This window comes from Anomaloglossus baeobatrachus, chromosome 5 (genome assembly GCF_048569485.1).
Source record: "Anomaloglossus baeobatrachus isolate aAnoBae1 chromosome 5, aAnoBae1.hap1, whole genome shotgun sequence".
In the NCBI taxonomy this organism is placed as follows: domain Eukaryota; kingdom Metazoa; phylum Chordata; class Amphibia; order Anura; family Aromobatidae; genus Anomaloglossus; species Anomaloglossus baeobatrachus.
Window position 1 is genome coordinate 553,021,357 of NC_134357.1, and position 22,282 is coordinate 553,043,638.

A 22,282-nucleotide genomic window follows, 5' to 3' on the forward strand; every position below is an offset into this window, starting at 1 on the left:
GGGGGGGGAGGTGAGATGGGGATACCTACCTTACAGGATGGATCTAGGCAGCAGGATCACAGCAGACAGAAGAGGCAGCAGATGAAGGAGGCAACAGATCGAGGAGGGTGAGAGGGGGCAGTAGATGGAAAATGGGAGAGAGCAGGCAGCAGAGGGGGGGCCCCGGGGGGAGGGTGGCTTGCAGCACATGTAGGGGGAGGGTGGCTTGCAGCACATGTGGGGGGAGGGTGGTTTGCAGCACATGTGGGGGGAGGGTGGCTTGCAGCACATGTGCTGCAAGCCAGCCACCCTCCCCCCACATGTGCTGCAAGCCAGCCACCCTCCCCCCACATGTGCTGCAAGCCAGCCACCCTCCCCCCACATGTGCTGCAAGCCACCCTCCCCCCACGTGGGGGGAGGGTGGCTTGCAGCACATGGAGGGATAGGAGGTGTGGCGATGGAGAAGGGGCAGCCAATGAAGGAGGCGGCGGCGGCCGCCGATCGGGAACAGTGGGGGCCGATTCGGGGGCAGCAGCGGCTGAAAAAGGTGGGTGCGACGGCGGCGGGGACAGAGCATGGCGGCGGGGACAGCGGTGGATCGGGAGCGGCGGCGGGGACAGCGGTGGATCGGGAGCGGCGGCGGGGACAGCGGTGGAGCGGGAGCATGGCGCCGGGGACAGCGGTGGATCGGGAGCGGCGGCGGGGACAGCGGTGGAGCGGGAGCAGCGACGGGGCGATCGGAGACAGCGGCCGGGACAGCGGTGCATCGGGAGCAGCGGCGGGGACAGCGGTGGAGCGGGAGCAGCGGCGGGGCGATCGGAGACAGCGGCGGGGACAGCGGTGGAGCGGGAGCATGGCGCCGGGGCGATCGGAGACAGCGGCGGAGACAGCGGCGGGGACAGCGGTGGAGCGGGAGCATGGCGCCGGGGCGATCGGAGACAGCGGCGGGGACAGCGGTGGAGCGGGAGCATGGCGCCGGGGACAGCGGTGGATCAGGAGCGTGGCGCCGGGGACAGCGGTGCATCGGGAGCAGCGGCGGGGACAGCGGTGCATCGGGAGCAGCGGCGGGGACAGCGGTGCATCGGGAGCAGCGGCGGGGACAGCGGTGGATCGGGAGCAGCGGCGGGGCGATCGGAGACAGCGGCGGGGACAGTGGTACATCGGGAGCAGCGGCGGGGCGATCGGAGACAGCGGCGGGGACAGCGGTGCATCGGGAGCAGCGGCGGGGACAGCGGTGGAGCGGGAGCAGCGGCGGGGCGATCGGAGACAGCGGCGGGGACAGCGGTGGAGCGGGAGCAGCGGCGGGGCGATCGGAGACAGAGGCGGGGACAGCGGTGCATCGGGAGCAGCGGCGGGGGACAGCGGTGGATCAGGAGCGTGGCGCCGGGGACAGCGGTGGATCGGGAGCACCGGCGGGGCGATCGGAGACAGCGGCGGGGACAGCGGTGGATCGGGAGCAGCGGCGGGGCGATCGGGGACAGGGGCGGGCGGCGGGGACAGCAACTTACCGCTCTCCTCGGCTTCCAGGGACGGCCACAGGCCGCAGATCCACATTGATTGGAGAGAGCGGTCACAAGACCGGTCTCTCCAATCAGAGCTGGGGGCGGGTGAAGCATCGATCACCCAGCTCCAGCCAATGGCCAGTGCTACAGCAGCACTGATCAGGGCTGGATTTCAATGTTCCAGCCATTTTCAATGGCTGGAACATTACAGTGGCTGTAATTGGCTGAGCGGCGTTCGTCAGCCAATCACAGCCTCTGTAGGTTCGGGGAGGAGGCACCACCCCTCCTGAGGTCAGGAAGAGGTCCCCTCCTTTCCGAATCTACCGTTTAAGTAAACAAATTTCACTCCCCGGGGCTCCGGGACCGCGATTTCGCCATGACGTACTGAGTACGTCCTGGGTCGTTTAGCACCATGTCACCATGACGTACTCAGTACATCAAAGGTCGTTAAGGGGTTAAAGGGAACCTGTCATCAGAAATTTGGCTTTCAACCTAAATGTTTCCCCCTCTGCAGCTCCTGGGCTGCATTCTAGTAAGGTTTCTATACTTTTTGTGCCCCCTTTTAAACCAAAATAAATACTTTATAAACTTGTACCTTTCGGTTTGAAAATCTAGTAAATCGTCCATGGGGGCGGGCCGTGTGGCGTCCGTTGCTGTCCCCCATGTTCCAAATCATCCCTCATAATGCCGCCCACTGCGCCCGAGGTCCCGTGCACGCCGGGACACCTAGTGACGTGGTCGCAGGCACGAGAGTATGGGCGGAGCTGTGATTGCATCGCAAGTGCCCGCCCATACTCTCGTGCCCGCCCTTTCCCTACTGCCTCCAGCGTTCTGTGCCGGCCCGACGTCACCTCCTTCCCATCGTACCCTGCAGCAGGAAATAGATGGGAGGAGCGGAGCAGGCCACTACAGGAGAAGCGGAGAGGATCTGAGCGAAGTACAGAGGGGAGAGCGCGCCCACGAGAGTATGGGCGCGCACTTGCGATGCAATCACAGCGCCGCCCATATTCTCGTGCGTGCGACCGTCACTAGGTGTCCCGGCGTGCACGGGACCTCGGGCGCAGTGGGCGGCGTTATGAGGGATGATTTGGAGCATGGGGGGACGGCGTAAGATACAGCAACGGACGTCACACGGCCCGCCCTCATGGACGATTTACAAGATTTTCAAACCGAAAGGTACAAGTTTATAAAGTATTTATTTTGGTTTAAAAGGGGGCACAAAAAGTATAGAAACCTTACTAGAATGCAGCCCACGAGCTGCAGAGGGGGAAACATTTAGGTTGAAAGCCAAATTTCTGATGACAGGTTCCCTTTAATGGTCCAGTGTTTTATCAAGACCAAAGTCAGCATAGCCGCCTACCAGGAAATTTTAGAGCACTTCATGCTTCCCTCTGCCGACAAGCTTTTTGAAGATGGAGATTTCATTTTCCAGCAGGACTTGTCATCTGTCTACACTGCCAAAAGTCCCAATACCTGGTTGAATAACAACAGTATCACTGTGCTTGATTGGCCAGCAAACTCGCCTGACCTAAACACCATGAAGAATCTATAGGGTATTGTCAAGAGAAGACACCAGACCTAAATGCCGACGAGCTGAAGGCTGCTATCATAGCAACCTGGGCTTCCATAACACCTCAGCAGTACCATAGGCTGATCACCTCCATGCCACGCCGCATTGATGCAGTAATTCATGCAAAAGGAGAGTGCATTTACTGTACACACTATTCACTAGGCTAACATTTTAGAGTTTAACATTTTTTTTAAGCTGGTCTTATATATTATTCTAATTTTCTGAGATAAATGACTTTTGGGTTTTCATTGGCTGTAAGCCATAATCATCAACATTAAAAAAAATAAACACTTGAAATAGATCACTCTGTTTCTAATGACTATATAATATATGCATTTACCTTTTTGTATTGATGAACTGAAAAAAAAAATAACTTTATGATGATATTCTAATTTATTGAGATTCACTTGTAACAGGCAATAGGGCTCCAGTCAGTCTGACATGAAACAATGGCTAACTTCTCTTGATTTGGCAAAGGATCAATATGTCTGGCCTAATTAAGAACAGTTCACTCCTCACACAAATCTCCAGATGCTGCGTTTTCACATATAGCACAAGTGCAAAACTACAAAGACATGGCCGTCCACCTAAACGGACATCCCAAGCAAGGAGAGTAATAATTATAGAGAAGCAGCCAAGAGGCCTGTGGTCAGTGGAAAAGCAGAAGAAATCAAGAGCTCCAGGGGAAGAATCTATCAACAGGACAATTATAGGTCGTAGTCTCCACAAATTTGGCCTTTATTGAAGAGTGGACATTTTTAAAAGCAAAACATAAGAATTGAAAGTTGCTTCACAGACGCCTTCGTCCAATTTACCTGAGATAGAGCTGTTTTATAAAGTAGAAGGGCAAAAATGTCACCTCTAGATGTGCAAAGCTGGGAAACATCCCCCAAGAGACTGGCAGCAGTAATTGCAGCGAAGGAAGGTCCTGCAAAGTATTCACTTAGGGGCTGAATACTAATGCACATCACAATTTTCAGACATATTTCTTAAAATATTTAGAAACCCATGTATAAATTTCCTTTATACTTCACGTGTTTCCTACTTTGTGTTGTTATCACATAAAACCCCAATAAAATACATTTGTTTGTGGCTGTAATGTGAAAAAAGGTGGAAAAGTTCACCGGGTCTGAATAGTTTTTCAGGGAACGGTTTGTCTACCTTCAACCTAAATGTACTCCAGTTTTTTGTATATCAAATATTTTGGTGTAAACGTGCCGCCATTTAGGAAAACATGAGACTTTTTGCACTAAAAAGTCACAAACACAGATCAAAGGAAAAAATACAAAGCGTTTCTATAGTGCCCAAAATTCATGATCCACTTGCTCCATTCTGAAGAATTTGGCACAAAAAAACATTAATATGAGAAGACAAAAAAAAAGTGACTTAGAAAACCACAACAGACTTGGCTATACCAGATTTTTTTTTATATAACTGAATGTTTTATTAAGATTTTTAAAACAGATACAAAAAAAAAAATACATGGATGCATGGATATGTCTCACAAACTTGTTAATAACTGTAAACCAGAAATCAGTATCCATATTATCCACTAATAAACTGAAAACAGGGAATATGACAAGACGAACAATACAATACTAGACAGGGAAACATAAGGGAGGGGGGATGGATTGGGGAGGGTGAGCATATCAGGCTTCCATCAAGGCCGTACTTCACTATTATTCTTTGTTGGCCCAATAAGTATCCCAAAGTGACCAAACACTCTCAAAAAGATCTACTGTGTTATTTGACAGGGCAGATAAATACTCCATCCTTCTCACATCTTGGATCCGAGATTGGAGATCGGTACGTGAGGGTGGATGGGCCAACCTCCAGTTACGGGCAATTAGACATCTAGCTGCTGTGGTCATGTGTAATAGTAACCGCTTCACTCTTTTCCCCAGCTGAGCAAGTGGTATATTTAATAAATAGAATTTAGGATCCAGGGGAATCCGAAGATTAGTTACTTTATAAATAAGAGATTGCACCAACCTCCAGAAACACTGGATATTGGGGCATACCCAGAATATGTGCGGTATGTCTCCCCTGTGGCTCCACACCTCCAACAGTTGTCAGGTATAGCTGGGTTTAGTTTATGTAGTAGTGATGGGGTGTGATACCAATACATAAGTAATTTATACTGATTTTCCTTATAGACATAGCATGAAGATGTCTTAGAGGCCGTATCCCAGATCCGCTTCCACATACACAAGGGAATGGACTCACCAAGGAAATCTTCCCATTTCCTCATATATGTATGATTTGGCTTGTCTTCTGGGCACGGAGCCATTAAAATACGATATATATCGGAGATGAGGCCTTTAGTAGAGGCCCCGGCTCTGCACAATCTCTCAAAAAGTGTAGGGATAGAGACTTCTAATGAGGTAAAAAGGGAGTGCATCAGGTGTCTAACTTGTAAATACCGATATTGGGAATTGCCTGGGAGATTAAATTTAGCAGCTATGGTGGCGTATGGGAGAAGGACTCCGGAGTGTGCGTCTACTATGTCAGCAAAGCAAAAGAGTTTCGTGTCAAACCATGTTTTTGTCGTTATACCATGCATACCGTCTAGCATTCTGGGATTAAAAAGAAAAGAAGTCAATGGAGAGTGTTCAGATTTAAGTGGAAACTTCTTGACACAACAGTCCCATATCCTCTTCGTGAAGGCTATAGGGCCCAGGGTATGTGGGTCAGGCTTATTAGATGAGGTGCCCCAAAGGTAGGAGTTAGGGTGTATTGGGGCGAGCCATAACTTCTCTATTTCCATCCATCTAGAGAAGGCACTGCGATTAGACCATGCAGGGATGTGACGTAAGTGTGCTGCCCAATAGTACTTAGTAATATCAGGGACCGCCAGGCCTCCTCTCAGTTTACTGTCAAATAATGTTGTTTTCTTAATTCTATGTCTCTTATGGGCCCAAACAAATTGAAGTATACTAGACTGAATGTTGCGCAATTCTTTGTATGGCACACACACCGGAAGGGTCTCAAACAGGTAAAGGAGCTTTGGCAGAACAGACATTTTGACTGCAGAGATTCTTCCAAACAGAGACAATGGGAGCTTGTTCCAATTGAGCAGGAGCCTTTTTATCTCAGTAAATAAACTAGGATAGTTCTGCTGATACAAGAGCTTATACTTAGATGTTAATTGTATCCCAAGGTATGTCAAGGATATATTTTTCCATTTATAATTGTAGTTTCCCTGTAAGGAGGAGACCCGCATCTGTGGAATATTAAGAGGCAGAGCTTCTGTTTTGTTCTGATTGACCTTATACCCTGACAACCTTCCAAATTGTAGTAACAAGGAATGCAAATTCGGGAGGGTGATTTGTGGTTGGGACAAGATCATTAGGACATCATCCGCATATAGAGATAGCTTAAACTCCTTATCTCGTACCATTACTCCATGTATATTAGGGTCATTGCGAATAGCAGCCGCCAATGGTTCAATACACATGACAAAGAGAAGGGGGGACAAAGGGCATCCCTGACGAGTGCCATTGTGTATTTGAAAGGGTTGGGATGTGGCATAAGGAAGCTTAACCGAAGCTGAGGGGCGTGAATATAGACTTTTCAGGGCAGTAATAAATGGACCTGAAATTCCAAATTGATGCAATGTTTCGAACATGAATGGCCACCCCAGACGGTCAAACGCCTTCTCCGCATCCAAACAAAGAAGGAGTACTTCACTCTCTGTCTTATTAACAACCTCTACTAAGTCAATGATCTTCCTAGTATTGTCCCCTCCCTGTCTACAAGGGACAAAACCCACCTGGTCTTTATGTATTAGGTGAGGAAGTAGAACTGAAAAGCGTAGAGCTAATAGTTTAGTGAAGATTTTCAAATCAGCATAAAGGAGTGCTATGGGCCTATAGTTGGCACATTCCATAGCATCCTTCCCAGGTTTGGGTATAAGCGTAATATATGAATGTAACATACTTGTGGGTATAGGGGAGCCCGTGAGGAAGCTATTAAATAATTTAACTAAATAGGGGGTAAGTCGATCCGCAAATGCCTTGTAGTAGAAGTATGTCAGGCCGTCTGGACCCGGTGATTTGCCATTAGGAAGTAATTTAAGCACCTCCCCTACCTCTTCACACGTGATTTCTTTATTTAGTGTGTTTACGGCAGTCGTAGTAAGGGTAGGCAGCTTACACTGCTCAAGAAAGGAGTGGATTAGCTCCCTCCGTTTTCCTGGGTCTGTAGGAAGGGTGCTGGGCAAAGAATACAATCTTGACAAATAATCCTGAAAAATCTTTGCAACTTTAGTGGGGTCATATAACGTATTCCCTCCCGAATCTCTCAAGGCATAAATGGATGAGTTCCCCCTCTCCTCCCTAAGTTGGCGGGCTAAAAGAGAGTGAGATTTATTTCCTTTGTCATAGTATTTATGCCTGCTATAGAGTAGTAATTTTTCTGTTATATTGACCTCTAGGTCCTTCAGTTGGGCACGAGTCTTTACTATACCTCTAAGGGTACGTATTGATGGGTTAAGGGTCATCCTATTTTCTAAGTCTCTGAGACTTTTAAGGAGCTGATCTCTCTGATATAGTCTATCTTTTTTGATGCGGGAGCTTAAAGCTATGCATTGCCCTCTAAAGACGGCCTTATGGGCTTCCCAGATAGTAGAAAAATTGGGCACTGACCCCTCATTGTTCTCAAAGTATTCCATCAATCCTGCTTCCAGTTTGTCTCTGTAGGAAGTTCTCTTGAGGAGGGACTCATTGAGCCTCCAGTGGCAGACTCTTGTACGTTGGGTTGTCTGATCTAGGGTGAGAGTCATTGGCGCGTGGTCTGACCACGTTATTGCACCAATATCCACTCTGCCCGTCAATCTAAGGGCCTGAATGTTGCCAAAGAAGAAATCAATCCTGGTGTGTGTACCATGAGGGGGAGAGTAGAAGGTAAAGGTTTTTTCTGAGGGATGTTTAACTCGCCACAAATCAAATAAGGCAAACCTGCGGATCAGTCTTCGAAAGGCAGCTGTCAATTTACGTTGAGACGGGCTCGACAATTGATTGTTAATGGTCAACCTGTCTGAAGAGTCAGAGAAAATAGTGTTAAAATCTCCACCCACTATCCACACTGAAGGGGGAAGGCGTGTTAATTTGAGGAATACCCGGTTCAAAAAAAGGATCTGGGAGGTGTTAGGGGCATAAATGTTACACAAAAGGATTGGAACTTCCTTATATGTCCCTTGTAGGATAAGGTATCTACCCTGTGGGTCTGCCAGGGAGGTAGTAACTTGAATGGGACAGGTCCTTGATATCAAGATCGCCACACCGGCTTTTTTCCTTTCCTGAGAGGCTAAAAAAATCGTAGGGTAAACCCGGTAAAGGTGTTTGGCGAAATTGCAGTTCCCGTTGAGATTCAAGTGCGTTTCCTGCAAGAAAACCACATCAGCTCGCTGGGTCCGCATCTCACCTAATGCCATTCGCCTCTTAATGTTTGAGTTTAAACCCTTAACATTTAGTGTTAAAATTTTAACCATATTTTAAGTTATAGTAGTATAAAGCAAAATTAGCATTACATACAAAGGCTAACCGGGTATTGCCCATCTCAAACTTGTCTGACGGCCCATGATGGATGGCTCTCAATGGGGTACTAAAGATTCCCTCACCACAATCAGGGTAAACACATAAGGAATGGTAAAAGACAATGACAAAACACATAACATATAAAGCATAACATTTACATGTCATAAATGTTACCGGTGAGGAGTGAAGCCGCAGGCAAAAGCCTTCACCTCCGCCTCCGTCCTCCCCGGTCAGGGTCAAAGAAGAAAAAATTGGCATAAATTTAAAACTTTACCAATATCTAAACCCTAACCTCCTATACCCACTCTTCCGTAGGAGGAACCAGGGTAATTCTAACCCTTAAAGGGAGTTTGTGGCTATGGACACACTGCTATCACAGTCAGTGTCTAAAGCTAGATTCTAAACATCTAAGAGAGGGGAGCACTCGGATCTCACCACCATAGTAGCAAACCAATGCAAATGATATGAGGAATCGTAACCAGATATATCAATATCAGAAAAGAAAAAAAGAAAGTGAACAACTAGTTATGAAAGAAAAGACCAACCAAAGTCCTTATAATAAATCGGGGAAGGCATGAAGCCACCCCCCAAGGGGGGGACTACAGCCTGAAACCAGAGACTCAAACTCAGGGCTCCTATTCCTAGAAGAAAGAAAAAATAAAATTGTCGTCTCAGGTCGGAGCCGGTCGTGCCTTAGGCCGTGATGAGGGAGAACCCCCCTTAGAGTCCACTTGTTGCCAGATCGGACGGGGTGGATTGGATGGCATCTCCAATTCCCAGTCCACCAGGGAAGGCGAAGGGATTCCCAGATCAGTGCAGAAGGCTGGGAGGTCCTGAGTAGAGCGCAGCACAGCCGTACGACCATCTTTTGAGGCTATGAGGGCAAACGGGAACCCCCAGCGGTATCGGATGACCTTATCTTTTAGGGATGCAAGTAGTGGTTGCAGATGTCTCCTTTTCTGTAAGGTGATCCAAGATAGATCAGGGAATAATTGGATCCGAGTCCCTTTATATTCAATTCCCTCCGAAGTGCGGGCTTTGGCCATGATAGACTCTTTTAGTTGGAAGTCATGGACACAGCAAATAATGTCACGAGAGTAATTTTGAGGCCCCCTGGGGCGTAATGCTCTATGTGCTCTGTCCAATTTTATCCTTTGAGTTGTAGGGCGCTCCAGTACAGTGTTGAATATGGTTTCAAGTATGGCGTGGACATCTTCACTACCTGTAGCCTCAGGGACGCCTCTCACTCGGATATTATTACGGCGCCCCCTATTGTCTAGGTCCTCCAGATGTTTGTTAATTTCACTCAGAGCCCGAGCATAAGAGGTCACGTTCTTTTGTAATTTGATGATGTACTGTCTAGTGGTATCGTGATCCTTTTCCACCGAGTCCACTCTATCTGCTAATAGCCCAACATCTTGGCGGATTGAGTTAATCTCTGACTTACAGGTTTCTTTTACTTCCGAGATCAGGGATCTGAAGTCTTCCTTGGTAGGAAGGAGATCCAGATACTTTAATTTTCTGTGGTCAAAATGGTGTTCCATATCTCCCGCCTCAGATTCTGATGGGGAGTCGCGTGACCCTCCTCCGTCTTCCTGTTGAGACATCAAAGCAGACAGCGAAGGCGTAGAGTCTAGGTCTATATCCACGGAACCCGACTGCGTAGTTTTATTTTTCGCTTGATTGCTTTTATGGGTTGATTGTTGTCGTGACTTTGGTGGCATGGGGTCACTCACTGCACGGTCTCTTTTAGTAAGAAACTTATCTAGAGGGGTCACAAACGACTGCCCCCCTTTCAGTCTATATGACCAGCTTGGACCTCTTCTCCTCCTCACCCCAGCCAGATCGTCACCTGGTCTGCACAATATATTATGTCGCCTTTCAATATTGTTTATAGATGTAAGACCGTTAAAGTTATAGTTGTTCACTTATGTGCTCTATCTGGGCGGTAAGACAAGCCCCCCTCTACTCAGACATTATACAGGGGTGCACATCTCTTTCATGGCTCTGTTCAGTGAAAATCTCTTTGCAGCAAGTTATTATTCCAATGTCCACAAGATGGCAGCAGAGTACAGTGCAGAAAGTGAGGGATTTTTCTATATAGAGAAAAGGCAGGCTCTGAAAAGACAGTTCTACAGCACTACCCCGAATTTTCTTCCTTCTCCCTTCTTAACTTATATCATGGAAGAGGAAACCGTAGCACCCCTCCCCCTGTACTGCCACAGGATCAGACTTGAGTCAAAGGTTAACTCTTCAGATGTTATAAGGGCACCGGATGTTATCAGATCTCAGGGCTTACTTTCTTCTCTGGAGGTCTTAAGCTGGTGTCACACATAACGACGACGACAACGACGTCGCTGCTACGTCACCATTTTCTGTGACGTTGCAGCGACGTCCCGTCGCTGTCGCTGTGTGTGACATCCAGCAACGAGCTGGCCCCTGCTGTGAGGTCGCCGGTCGTTGCTGAATGTCCAGCTTCATTTTTTGGTCGTCACTCTCCCGCTGTGACACACACATCGCTGTGTGTGACAGCGAGAGAGCGACGAAATGAAGCGATCAGGAGCCGGCACTGGCAGCTGCGGTAAGCTGTAACCAGCGTAAACATCGGGTAACCAAGGGAAGACCTTTCCCTGGTTACCCGATGTTTACGCTGGTTACCAGCCTCCGCTCTTGCTGCCAGTGCCGGCTCCTGCACTGTGACATGTGGCTGCAGTACGCATCGGGTAATTAACCCGATGTATACTGTAGCAAGGAGAGCAAGGAGCCAGCGCTAAGCAGTGTGCGCGGCTCCTTGCTCTCTGCACTGTGACATGTAGGTGCAGCACACATCGGGTTAATTAACCCGTTGTGTACTGTACCTAGGAGAGCAAGGAGCCAGCGCTAAGCGCGGCTCCCTGCTCTCTGCACATGTAGCACAGCGACGTTATGATCGCTGCTTCTGCTGTGTTTGACAGCTAAGCAGCGATCATAACAGCGACTTACAAGGTCGCTGTTACGTCACCGAAAATGGTGACGTAACAGCGACGTCGCTGTCGCTTAATGTGACACCAGCTTTAGCTTTCGCTCTTCTCCCCCCCCTCCAGGGAAACCAGCCTCAGACTCCTCCACACCTGTATGCAGCCCCTGTGTTTCTTATCAGAGCAATGCGACTCGTGCTGCGGGGGTGAGGGTTAATTTACAGCCCTAATGAATAATGGTGTTCTAGTGCGTGGCACTGGCTTTAGAGCCAGGGGGTGTATGCGTCCTAGGACCAGCCAGTTACCCGGCTGGTTGTCGCCCCTATGCACGGGGGATTTCCACTCACCAGCCTCCTCTCTCTTGCCGGTCGCCTGTCACTTCACTGCCTGCCTCCAGCCGGCTCTCTCTCAGGCCCGACAGTCACCAGGCGGCTCCCCCTCACTGTGTCCGGCTCGTGCTCCACTCTGCTTCAGCGTCTCTCCCTCCTCCAGGCCGGGTAAGTGTCTGCTTCTCCTCCGCTTTGGGACTTCTGGGTATCCCTTCCTCCCTTGTGTTCTTCCCGGATTTTCAAGCCTCTGCTCCTTCTTCACCCGTCGGCTCTCCTTCCTCTGGATGGTTTTCACTGCACTCCTGGTCTCAGCGTCTGCAGCGTGGTCCCAGGCCTCCCTGGAGAATGATGTCTGCTGGGATTCAGGTAGGGTCCTGTCCCACAATACTCGTCTCCTGGGGTCCGCTGGCTCTCAGGGACGGTATATGGAGGCTTCAGATGGATCTAAGTCAGGCAGGGGCTCAGATGTCTCTGGATGTCTCAGAGCTCTGTCAGATACGTCCTCCTGCATCGGCGGCCATTTTGGACTCCTATACCAGATTTTTAATTTTATAAGATGCACCGGATTATAAGATGCACCCCGAATTTAGAGATTTAAAAAAAAAAAAAAAAGGGGGGGGCCCGTTTTATACTCTGGTGGTGTCAAACCGAAGATGGGCTACAGCGGTGGTGGAGTGGGGTCACAGGAGGAAGGGGCAGTTCTGGAGTAGGGCGATGCTCCAGGCGCTGCGGTGGGGGCTGTGGTGGCTACGGTGGGGACTGTGCTGGCTGTGTGGAGCAGGGCTGTGCGACGGGTGTCACAGATGCTCTGTCAGCAGTTTGGGCTTCAAAGAAGTTATATCCGGAGTCGGCGCGTGCGCAGATGAGATATCGGCTTGTCATTGAGCTAAGAGCTCAATCTGCGCACACGCCACCTCCGGGCGCCATTTTACTTTAGTCAGCTGCTGGGAGATCAATGGGTTGGAGGCGGAGCGTGCGCAGATGAGATCTTGAACCGAGCGCTCCATCTGCGCATGCGCCGACTGCGGGCGCCATTATTTGAAACCTACACTGCTGACAGAGCATCTCACCCACCACACCGTCCTGCTGCACACAGCCCCCACTGCAGGTAGCACATCCCGCACCAAAGCCAGTACAGCCCTTACCGCAGCCAGCACAGCCCCCACCGCAGCCAGCACAGCCCCCACCGCAGCCAGCACAGCCCCCACCGCAGCCAGCACAGCCCCCACCGCAGCCAGCACAGCCCCCACCGCAGCCAGCACAGCCCCCACCGCAGCCAGCACAGCCCCCACCGCAGCCAGCACAGCCCTCACAGCAGCCAGCACAGCCCTCACAGCAGCCAGCACAGCCCTCACAGCAGCCAGTACAGCCCCCACCGCAGCCAGTACAGCCCCCACCGCAGCCAGTACAGCCCCCACCGCAGCCAGTACAGCCCCCACCGCAGCCAGTACAGCCCCCACCGCAGCCAGTACAGCCCCCACCGCAGCCAGCAGAGAGCCCACCCCAGCCAACCCAGTGCCCACCGCAGCTAGCATAGCGCCCACCCCATCCAGCACAGCTCCCATTTTCCACCTCCCGGTAAGTTACATTTGCATAAGACGCACTCCTCATTTTCCTCCCAAATTCTTGGGAGGAAAAGTGCGTCTTATAATTAAAAAAATATGGTAAGTTTAATGTAAGTCATTAAAGAATTGCAATGTATCCGTAACACAATGTCTGCTGTGTGGTGGAGCTGGTGGGAATCTGAGGTTTCTGCAGACACAGATCTGAATGGACGAGTCTCCTCCGATTTACAGAAGGCCCTAGAGGATGCTGGGATTATTCTCACACTCAGATTCTGTCAGTGAGAAAGAAAAATCCCCCATCTGCACCACCACATCCAATAACAATGGCCTGAGGGCGATCCATTGTGTTATTTTATGGTCAGCACTCATACTGAAAATACAGTAAAGTGACCGAGAACTAAAATGAATCATCAAAGCTCTTATCTCTCCTAATCCTGCCATCTCCACCGCTCTCATTACACAAGTATAACACATATAATACTGGAGGATAAAACAAGACTGAGCACAAGACCTTCACAGCCGTCTACACATCATAGGGAGATTTCATGGCACCTTCTCTCCATCTACCTGATGATCCTGAGGAACATCGGGGTCTTCTTGTTTACAGTCCTGTGGGAGAAGAGGACGGGGACATCTCTCTGGTGTTGTCCTCTTACTGGATAGAACTGGAGGAGACACATACAGGGACTGAATTCATTCCTTATATACAGATAATTATAGGCCGTGTATATTTAGTCCTGTCTATTACCTGGTGATGTGAGGGGCTGGGGAACCTCCATCATGACGTCCTTGTACAGATCTTTGTGTCCTTCTAAATACTCCCACTCCTCCATGGAGAAATAGACGGTGACGTCCTGACACCTTATAGGAACCTGACACATACAATGATACCGTCACCCCCGATCCCTTCATAGCGTTACTGTATAATGTCCCAGCATTCCCAGCAGTGTCACCTCTCCAGTCAGCAGCTCAATCATCTTGTAGGTGAGTTCTAGGATCTTCTGGTCATTGATGTCCTCATGTATCGGGGGGTGAGGTGGAGGCCCCGTGATTGGGCTCAGGGGTCTTCCCCATCCCTCAGACACAGGGGTCTGACAGCGCTCACTAGAGGTCTTCTTCACTACTGTGTAATCCTGGTTATGGAGAGACACAGTAATAAATCTCACTGCAGACATTTCCAGAGTCCTCACCTCTCCAGTTCTGTCCATCTGTTATTCCCATAGATAAGAATGATGTAATGTGACATCATCAGAATCTCTCACCTCTCCAGTAAGCCGGAAGAGGATCTCTAGGGTGAGGGGTAATATCCTCTCCGCCATCTTGTCCCTGTCCATATCCATCCTTCACGGGGCAATCAGGAGAATTTTCTTCTATAGAAAATCTCCACTGAGAGGATCCGATATTGTAGGGACCTAAATGGGGAGAAGATGACGATGTAACATCATAAAGCATCCGCTGTAATAATACAATTACTGGAGATAATAAAAGGGAAAAATATGAGGAGACAGAACGTGTAGAAGTTGTGTGCTCTTGATTTGTATGTGTGCCTTCCCTGCAGCAGTCGAACTGCTCGGATCCAGAGGGGGGGGGGGTGTTTGCTGTGGCTTGAGTGCCTCCGTACCCGGGGCCTTGCGGCCACTCAAATTTAAAGGGGGTTTTTACAGGGGATAAGAGTTTGTGACACCACCCGTGGTTCGAGGTAAGGGGAGTACCGCCGCTGCCGATTGGAGTACCCGGGGAAGATGGAGTGGGGCAGCCAGATGACGTTCCCTCCACAGGTAGGGGAGGTCCCGGGACTCTGGATGGGATGAAGTGTAGGGGAGCGTGGTGCAGGTTGGACGCAGGGGAGGGCAGCGTACTCACTCAGGCCGTGTCGATGTTTATGCGACCATAAAGCAGACTCTGACACAGTAGTAAACTACACAGTAGTCTCTGGGTGCTGCTGCCACTTCAGGGAAGCTCGTCTGGGAGTCCACTCGCGTTGGTATTGCTGATGGTCTGTAACCTACCTCCATGCACTAGAATTTGAGATGTTCTGAGTGACCCCCTTGGCTTGAAGCTGTCGTGGTCCCGCTCCCTACTGTTAGATAGGGGAGCTGTGCTCTCGATGGCTGACACTTAGGATTTCAGTGGGTCGCATAAGCTGGAAATCCCTATCCCCCGCTTTGTGTTGGTGCCTTCATTCTCTGAGCTCTTGGGGAAAGTTCATAAAGAGACTATCCTCTACAAGTGAATTATCAGGTTGCGTGAAGCTACTCCCTGATCTAGGGTCCAGTACCCCTCCGTGCTCGGTACCGGTTCGGTTACTAGATACTCCGGTGCCGACCGTTCTCCAAAACTAAGCCTAGCACCGTTCTCCAAAACGCTGCGACTGGGTCTCCGACTCCTCAGGTCCCAGACCACCGCCTGCGACCTAGCCAACGTCTCCCAGGGAGCTACAACTCCCTCCGCTCCTCACTCTCTGAGGGCTATCACTCAACTGACTATGTCCCTCCCACCAGGATGCCTGACCCCTTTTCCAGCTAGACCTCCCACTGGTGTACCTGACAGGGTGTGGTGTGAGGTGTGGTTAGGATTTGAATGCTGATGGAGCAATACCAAAGGTTAGGATCCCCCTCCTGGGGGGTTGAGCCCTGCACCAAAAGAGAAAGGAGTGCAGTACCCTGTGACACCCTGACTAGTCCAGGGGCGTCACATATGGACTGGAACGTAAATGAAATTGTTGACTAAAGGGTGATTTACACGCTGCGACATCGCTAGCGATCTCATTAGCGATGTGACACGCCAGATCGCAGATGCGATTTGCAGAGATCGCACATAGGTCGGTTTTGTAGCGCCGGTCACATGTGCGATCTCGGCAGATCGCATCTGCGATCTGGTGTGTCACATCGCTAATGAGATCGCTAGTGATGTCGCAGCGTGTAAAGCACCCTTTAAACGTCTCCTCCACTCCCAATCACTGGTTATTTTGGTCAATGCTTCAGCCACTGGTTGACTGCAGAGATCACGTTTGTTATCAATGAGTAAACGGACAGGAAATCCAGAGACTGGTGGGGACCCCAGCAGCGGAGGCACAGGAGTAATGGGGGATCATTATGTGTTACTATTGTTAGAAAAAACTGACTACTGTAAAATACTATCTACTAATAAATCCTATATATTTAGGCCACACACAACAAGCAGTTTCCTCCTCGCAGTCGGCAGCTGAATACGTTTCTCATAGACTTCTCTTACATATCACTAATTCTCCTCTCATTTACCGACACTGGAATCTGCTTCAGCAAAACTGCAGGAGATATTCATTACACGTGAGAGGAGAAATAACGACAAAATGTACGGAGCAGAGCCGTGTATACAACATGTACTGAGAGGAGCCGCGTGTTTTCCATCGATATCATGTGGAGTAGTGTGTACGGAGCAGAGCCGTGGTCTGCAATGTGTGAGGAGCACAGTTGTGTGTGTGTGTGTGATGTGTGTAGAGCAGAGCTGTGTGTACAACATCTGCAGAACAAACCGGTATATTATTGTGTTCCTCCTTGTCACACCCAGTTTCGGCCTTACAGCCCCATTTTTCTGCTGTGAGCTCAGTCCCGGGGGTCCGGTGTTCTCTGGTTTCTCTCCCCTGAGCTCAGTCCCGGGGGTCCGGCGCTCTGTGTGTTATAGATTTGTACAGCTTGATAGAGACCGGGAGAAAATTCTCTTAGTGGTAGGACACACGGTGAGTAAAACGGGCAACTTGGAATGCAATATATATATATATATATATATATATAATAATCGCATTCCCTTCGGACCCATGTTACTCTATGGAGCCATTCCCATCTGCGATTTTTTTCCTTAGCCCAAGTGTAAGTTGAGCCACATTCACTCGCACCCATACAAGTCTATGGGTGCAAGTGAAACATTGCACTGCACTTGGATGTTAACACAGTGCAGTGCGATAATCCCTCCCTCTCCTCCGCAGCGGTGATCCGATCACAGTATAATGACACGTGGCTCACACTCGCAGCAGAGCAGGAGCCGAGGGTCATTAGCATATCACATGTAATACACTCGTGTTTCCCCAGCCTTAAAGGGAACCTGTCAGCAGAAATTTCGCCCAAAACCTAAAAGATTCCCCCTCTGCAGCTCCTGGGCTGCATTCTAGAAAGGTCCCTGTTATTATTGTGCCCCATGTGAGACCAAAATAAAGACTTTATAAAGTGGTACCTTTTTGTATTCAGATACAGTAAATGTGACACGGGGGCGGGCTTTCTGGCGTCCGTTATTCTGCCCCCTGGTTCTGTATGCCGCCCCCATCCCTCCTTTCCATAGCTGATGCACCGCCCACTGCTCCAGCGATCCCCGCGCATGCCCAGTGCCAGTCTCACGGGACTGAGCAGTGTGACCGCTGGTGACGTTTGCGCAGGCAAGTGATTATGGGCGGCGCTGTGATTGTTATCAGCAAGTACCCGCCCATAATCTCACAAACCTCACCAGCCGTCACACTGTGCTCAGGGTACATGCTAGACTGTATGGGCTGCTTCCAGGGATGACGTCCCTTTTGTCACATGATAGTATTTTGAACACGCCCCAAGTCCTAGGCCGCAAGCCCGCTGCCTGGGGGTTATACTTGACACTGATCTTTCCTTCACCTCCCACATACAATCTCTTGCCCGCACCTGCCGCTTGCACCTCAAGAACATCTCTAGAATCCGCCCCTTTCTCACAATGGAAACGACAAAAACCCTCACCGTGGCCCTGATCCACTCTCGCTTGGACTACTGTAACTCTCTATTAATTGGTCTCCCCCTAACTAGACTCTCTCCTCTACAGTCAATCCTTAATGCAGCAGCCCGGGTCACCTATCTGGCTAACCGCTACTCGGATGCCTCTGCTCTGTGCCAGTCATTGCACTGGCTGCCCATATATCATAGGATCCAATTCAAACTGCTTGTTCTCACCCACAAAGCTCTCCACAGTGCAGCACCCCCCTACATCTCCACCCTCCTCTCTGTCTATCAGTCCACCCGTTCTCTACGCTCTGCAAGCGACTTTCGACTAACATCCACACTAATTCGAACCTCCCACTCCCGGATCCAAGACTTCTTCCGAGCTGCACCAACCCTCTGGAACGCTCTACCCCAAGAAGTTAGGACAAATCACAACTTACTCAGCTTCAGACGCACCCTAAAGACGCATCTTTTTAGGGCGGCCTATCACACTCCCTAATCAGATTCGATTCACATAGTCCCTCTACAACCTCTCACAACATAGCTCCACATCAAACTCCATGGCACCCAAAGGCATCTCAAGGCTCGGGCCCACTGGTCCAGGAAACCATTATCCAGCCCCATTTCCGTGAGATGGTTGGATTGTCATTGTAAATAAGCACTTGAACCTTGCCTCTCCCCCCATCTCATTGTAGATTGTAAGCTCTCACGAGCAGGGTTGTATTTTTTTTTCCCCTCTAAATATTGTATTTCTATAACTGTTACTTGTTTGTATATGATCCTCCTGAATTGTAAAGCGCTACGGAATATGTTGGCGCTATAGAAATAAAGATTATTATTATTATTATTATAATCACGTCACGTCACACTAAGCAACATCGCTAGCAACATTGCTGCTGGACAACTTTTGTGACGTAACAACGATGTTGCTAGTGATGTCGCTGTGTGTGACATCCAGCAACAACCTGGCCCCTGCTGTGAGGTCGTTGGTTGTTGCTGAATGGCCTGGACCATTTTTTAGTTGTTGCTCTCCCGCTGTGAAGCGCACATCGCTGTGTGTGACAGCGACAGAGCAACAACTGAATGTGCAGGCAGCAGGGAGCCGGCTTCTGCGGACGCTGGTAACCACGGTAAACATTGGGTAACCAAGAAGCCCTGTCCTTGGTTACCCGATATTTACCTTCGTTATCAGCGTCCGCCGCTCTCACGCTGTCAGAGCCGGCTCCTGCTCCCTGCATGTGTAGCTGGAGTACACATCAGGTAATTAATACCTTAGTTACCAAGCGCAGCATCGCTTCCACACGGAGCTGCTGGCTGGGGGCTGGTCACTGGTGAGATCTGCCTGTGTGACAGCTCACCAGCAACCCGTGTAGTGACGCTCCAGCGATCCCTGCCAGGTCAGGTTGCTGGTGGGATCGCTGGAGTGTGACATCTCACCAGCGACCTCCTAGCAACTTACAACCTGATAGGGATCGCTGGTATCGTTGTTGGGATCGCTGGTAAGTTGTTTAGTGTGACGGTACCTTTACACCGACTCTTGCTCACGTTTCCAGCATTATTTGCTTCCCAATTCTGGCACATTTCCCCGCGCCACATTTTCAAGACAGTTTTATGTGTGGAATGTAACGTGGGATTTTTCTCTGCTTAAAAGCCAAATAGAGCATACACATGAGATGATTATTACCAGTTACTGGACAACTACTATATGGCGGCACTATACAAATTCTAAGTGTCTTGTTAGGTTGTTATAAGGATTGTAAATTTATCATGACATTTCCAAAATCAATATTTGTATTTTGGAGTAAATTCTTTTCTATGGAGGATTTAGGAGACCCAAATATTCTCCTCTGTTATTGCTTCACCTCTGGAGCTTGTCAAGTGTCACTTCCAGGTGTCAGGAGGTGAGCGGTGCCAGTAACCCACAGGTCTAACGTATTCCTGTGTGCGTGTACAGAAAGACACGACCGTCATTGGCTGTGAGCAGAAGCCACCAGGTCACGCATATCTGAAAAGTATTTCATGGGGCTCAGTCCCCGACCCCTATTGAAGTTTGTTTTTCTCTGAATCTCCGCAGCCTTTGAGTCACACAAGCCTAGCGGAGATCATATAGCCACTGCCTGATACAGTCTGCTCGACCCACATGTGACATGTATCTGCGGTCAGGGTCCTTGTAAGCAGCGCTCTTTACCACAGGAGGGTACAGAAGAGAAACAGAGGAAATACAACAAAAAACAGCCGCACCACAGACATCATTAAAGAAGACTCCCACTAACTTGTTTATTGATGGAATATGTGTATGTGCCTGTAGTGTGATAATACACCCACCCACTGCTGCTCTCTGGTGTCCAGCGCTGTTCTGCTCCTCATCTCAGTGAAGTCACCGCTCTCCAGTATCTCCAATGTCCAGCGCTGTTCTACTCCTCTTCTCAGTGACGTCACCGCACTCCAGTATCTCCGGGTCATACTGCTCTGCAGTTTTTCAGATTTACTGTGCGCACGTTGTTTATGGGGATTTTTTTGCTGCATTTTTGTGGGGACCACAATACTACAGCATGTCAATTCTTTTTGTGTTTTTCAGTCATTGGTGATAAAAAAAAAAAAAAAATTAAAAAAAAAAAATGCATGAAAAACACATGCATTTTTTTAGCCACAGGGTGCATTTTTGTGGTTAACATAATTCATATGCCGACATATCCTAAAAGAGACTACTGGCTCAAACAGAGTGTAGTATGACCCAAGATAGAAGAGAAGACTGCGGTAGGTGAGTATATTAATACACTCACACTACATTACATGCACATACACACAAAGAAGAGAGTTGAGGGCTTCTTTATATGTATTCACCTATATGTTCACATGTGTCACCATATCCGGACTTTCTCACACTTGTAATGGAGCTGAAATATCATATATAAACATTTAGGGGAGTACATGGATGTACACACAGATAAAAACACATGCATGACATACACATATGTACACAAATACCTAGACATGACATATACAAACATATATTAGACAGACAGACAGATAGATAGATAGATACTAAAGATAGATATACAGACATACCATAGACAGATAGCCACACATTGTAATGTGACATTGTCTTACCCTCCCTGCAGATGATTGCACATGGTGCACAACACAGCAGGTTCTTCTGGAGCCAGTACTTCCATCTTCTGTGCTGCAGCCTCCCCTTCTCCTGGGGCCCCGACTGCTGAGTTGTTGTAATTTCATTGCAGGAGGGGGAAGAGCAGCTCCGCCATGATGTTAGGCTATGTGTCCACGCTGCGGAAAATGCGTGGATTTTGCCGCGGATTTCTCGCGGAAAAGCCGCGGATTTTCCGAAAATCTGCAGCAGCGCCACTTCCCAGCCATTTCTATGGCATTTTGGAAATGCTGTGTCCATGCTGCGGATTTTTCCGCGGCGGATTTGGTGCGGATTTTGATCCGGAAAAATCTGCAACATGTCAATTATTGTTGCGGATTTTGGCTATAGAATTGGGGGAAAAAAAAAAAAATCTGCACCAAAATCTGGACCTTTGAAAAGGTGTGGATTTGCCGGGAAAGCCGCGGATTTTCATGCAGAAAAATCCGCAGCAACATTCTACCGTGGACACATAGCCTTACAGAGCATGGGGGGGAGGGGCAGGGAGCCATGTCTGCTATACAGAGGCCTCTGCTCTGACAAAAACAGAGCTGCTGGGTGGAGCCTCCTTTCTGGCTCTGACATGGGTTTTCCGCAGCTTCTGCAGATGTGAATCCCCCGGACTGCAGGCCACTAACAGGTGAGGGAAGGGGCCCGTGTCCGCTCAGAATAATCATATGCGTTCAGAAGATCGGGCCCCTGATTCTCCTGGTAGTTTCAGGCCCCCGGGACCAACTCCCCTCGGGGTCCCTGTGCCACTGCACCGGTGATATGTCTGCCAGTGGATGTTACAACCTCACACACCAGTTGAGATGCCCGACCGTCTGGTATTATAAACCTCATATTCTAATGAGCAGCAGTCATTCAGGAAATCCACACAAACACAGAGAACATACAGACGTCTTGCAGATGTCGTCCTGGGAGGGAAGGGACAGCCGGACTCCAATGTTACACAGTCAGTCAGTCAGTCACTCTGCTTCCCG

The 22,282-nt window shown here is 49.4% G+C and overlaps 1 protein-coding gene and 1 pseudogene across 1 annotated transcript in view; both read right to left on the reverse strand.

Annotated features, from left to right (window-relative positions):
• LOC142312976 (uncharacterized) overlaps positions 1-14,094 on the reverse strand; it is a 36,742-nt pseudogene extending 22,648 nt beyond the window's left edge.
• Positions 14,095-14,197: 103 nt separating this feature from the next.
• LOC142312266 (oocyte zinc finger protein XlCOF29-like) overlaps positions 14,198-22,282 on the reverse strand; it is a 30,699-nt gene continuing 22,614 nt past the window's right edge. The window contains exons 2-3 of the mRNA XM_075351198.1: positions 14,702-14,851; positions 14,198-14,572 (exon numbers count right to left, since the gene is read on the reverse strand). Of these exons, the coding sequence (XP_075207313.1) occupies positions 14,348-14,572; positions 14,702-14,779 (303 nt within the window). The 5' untranslated portion in view covers positions 14,780-14,851 and the 3' untranslated portion in view covers positions 14,198-14,347. The remainder of the gene's footprint in view (positions 14,573-14,701; positions 14,852-22,282) is intronic.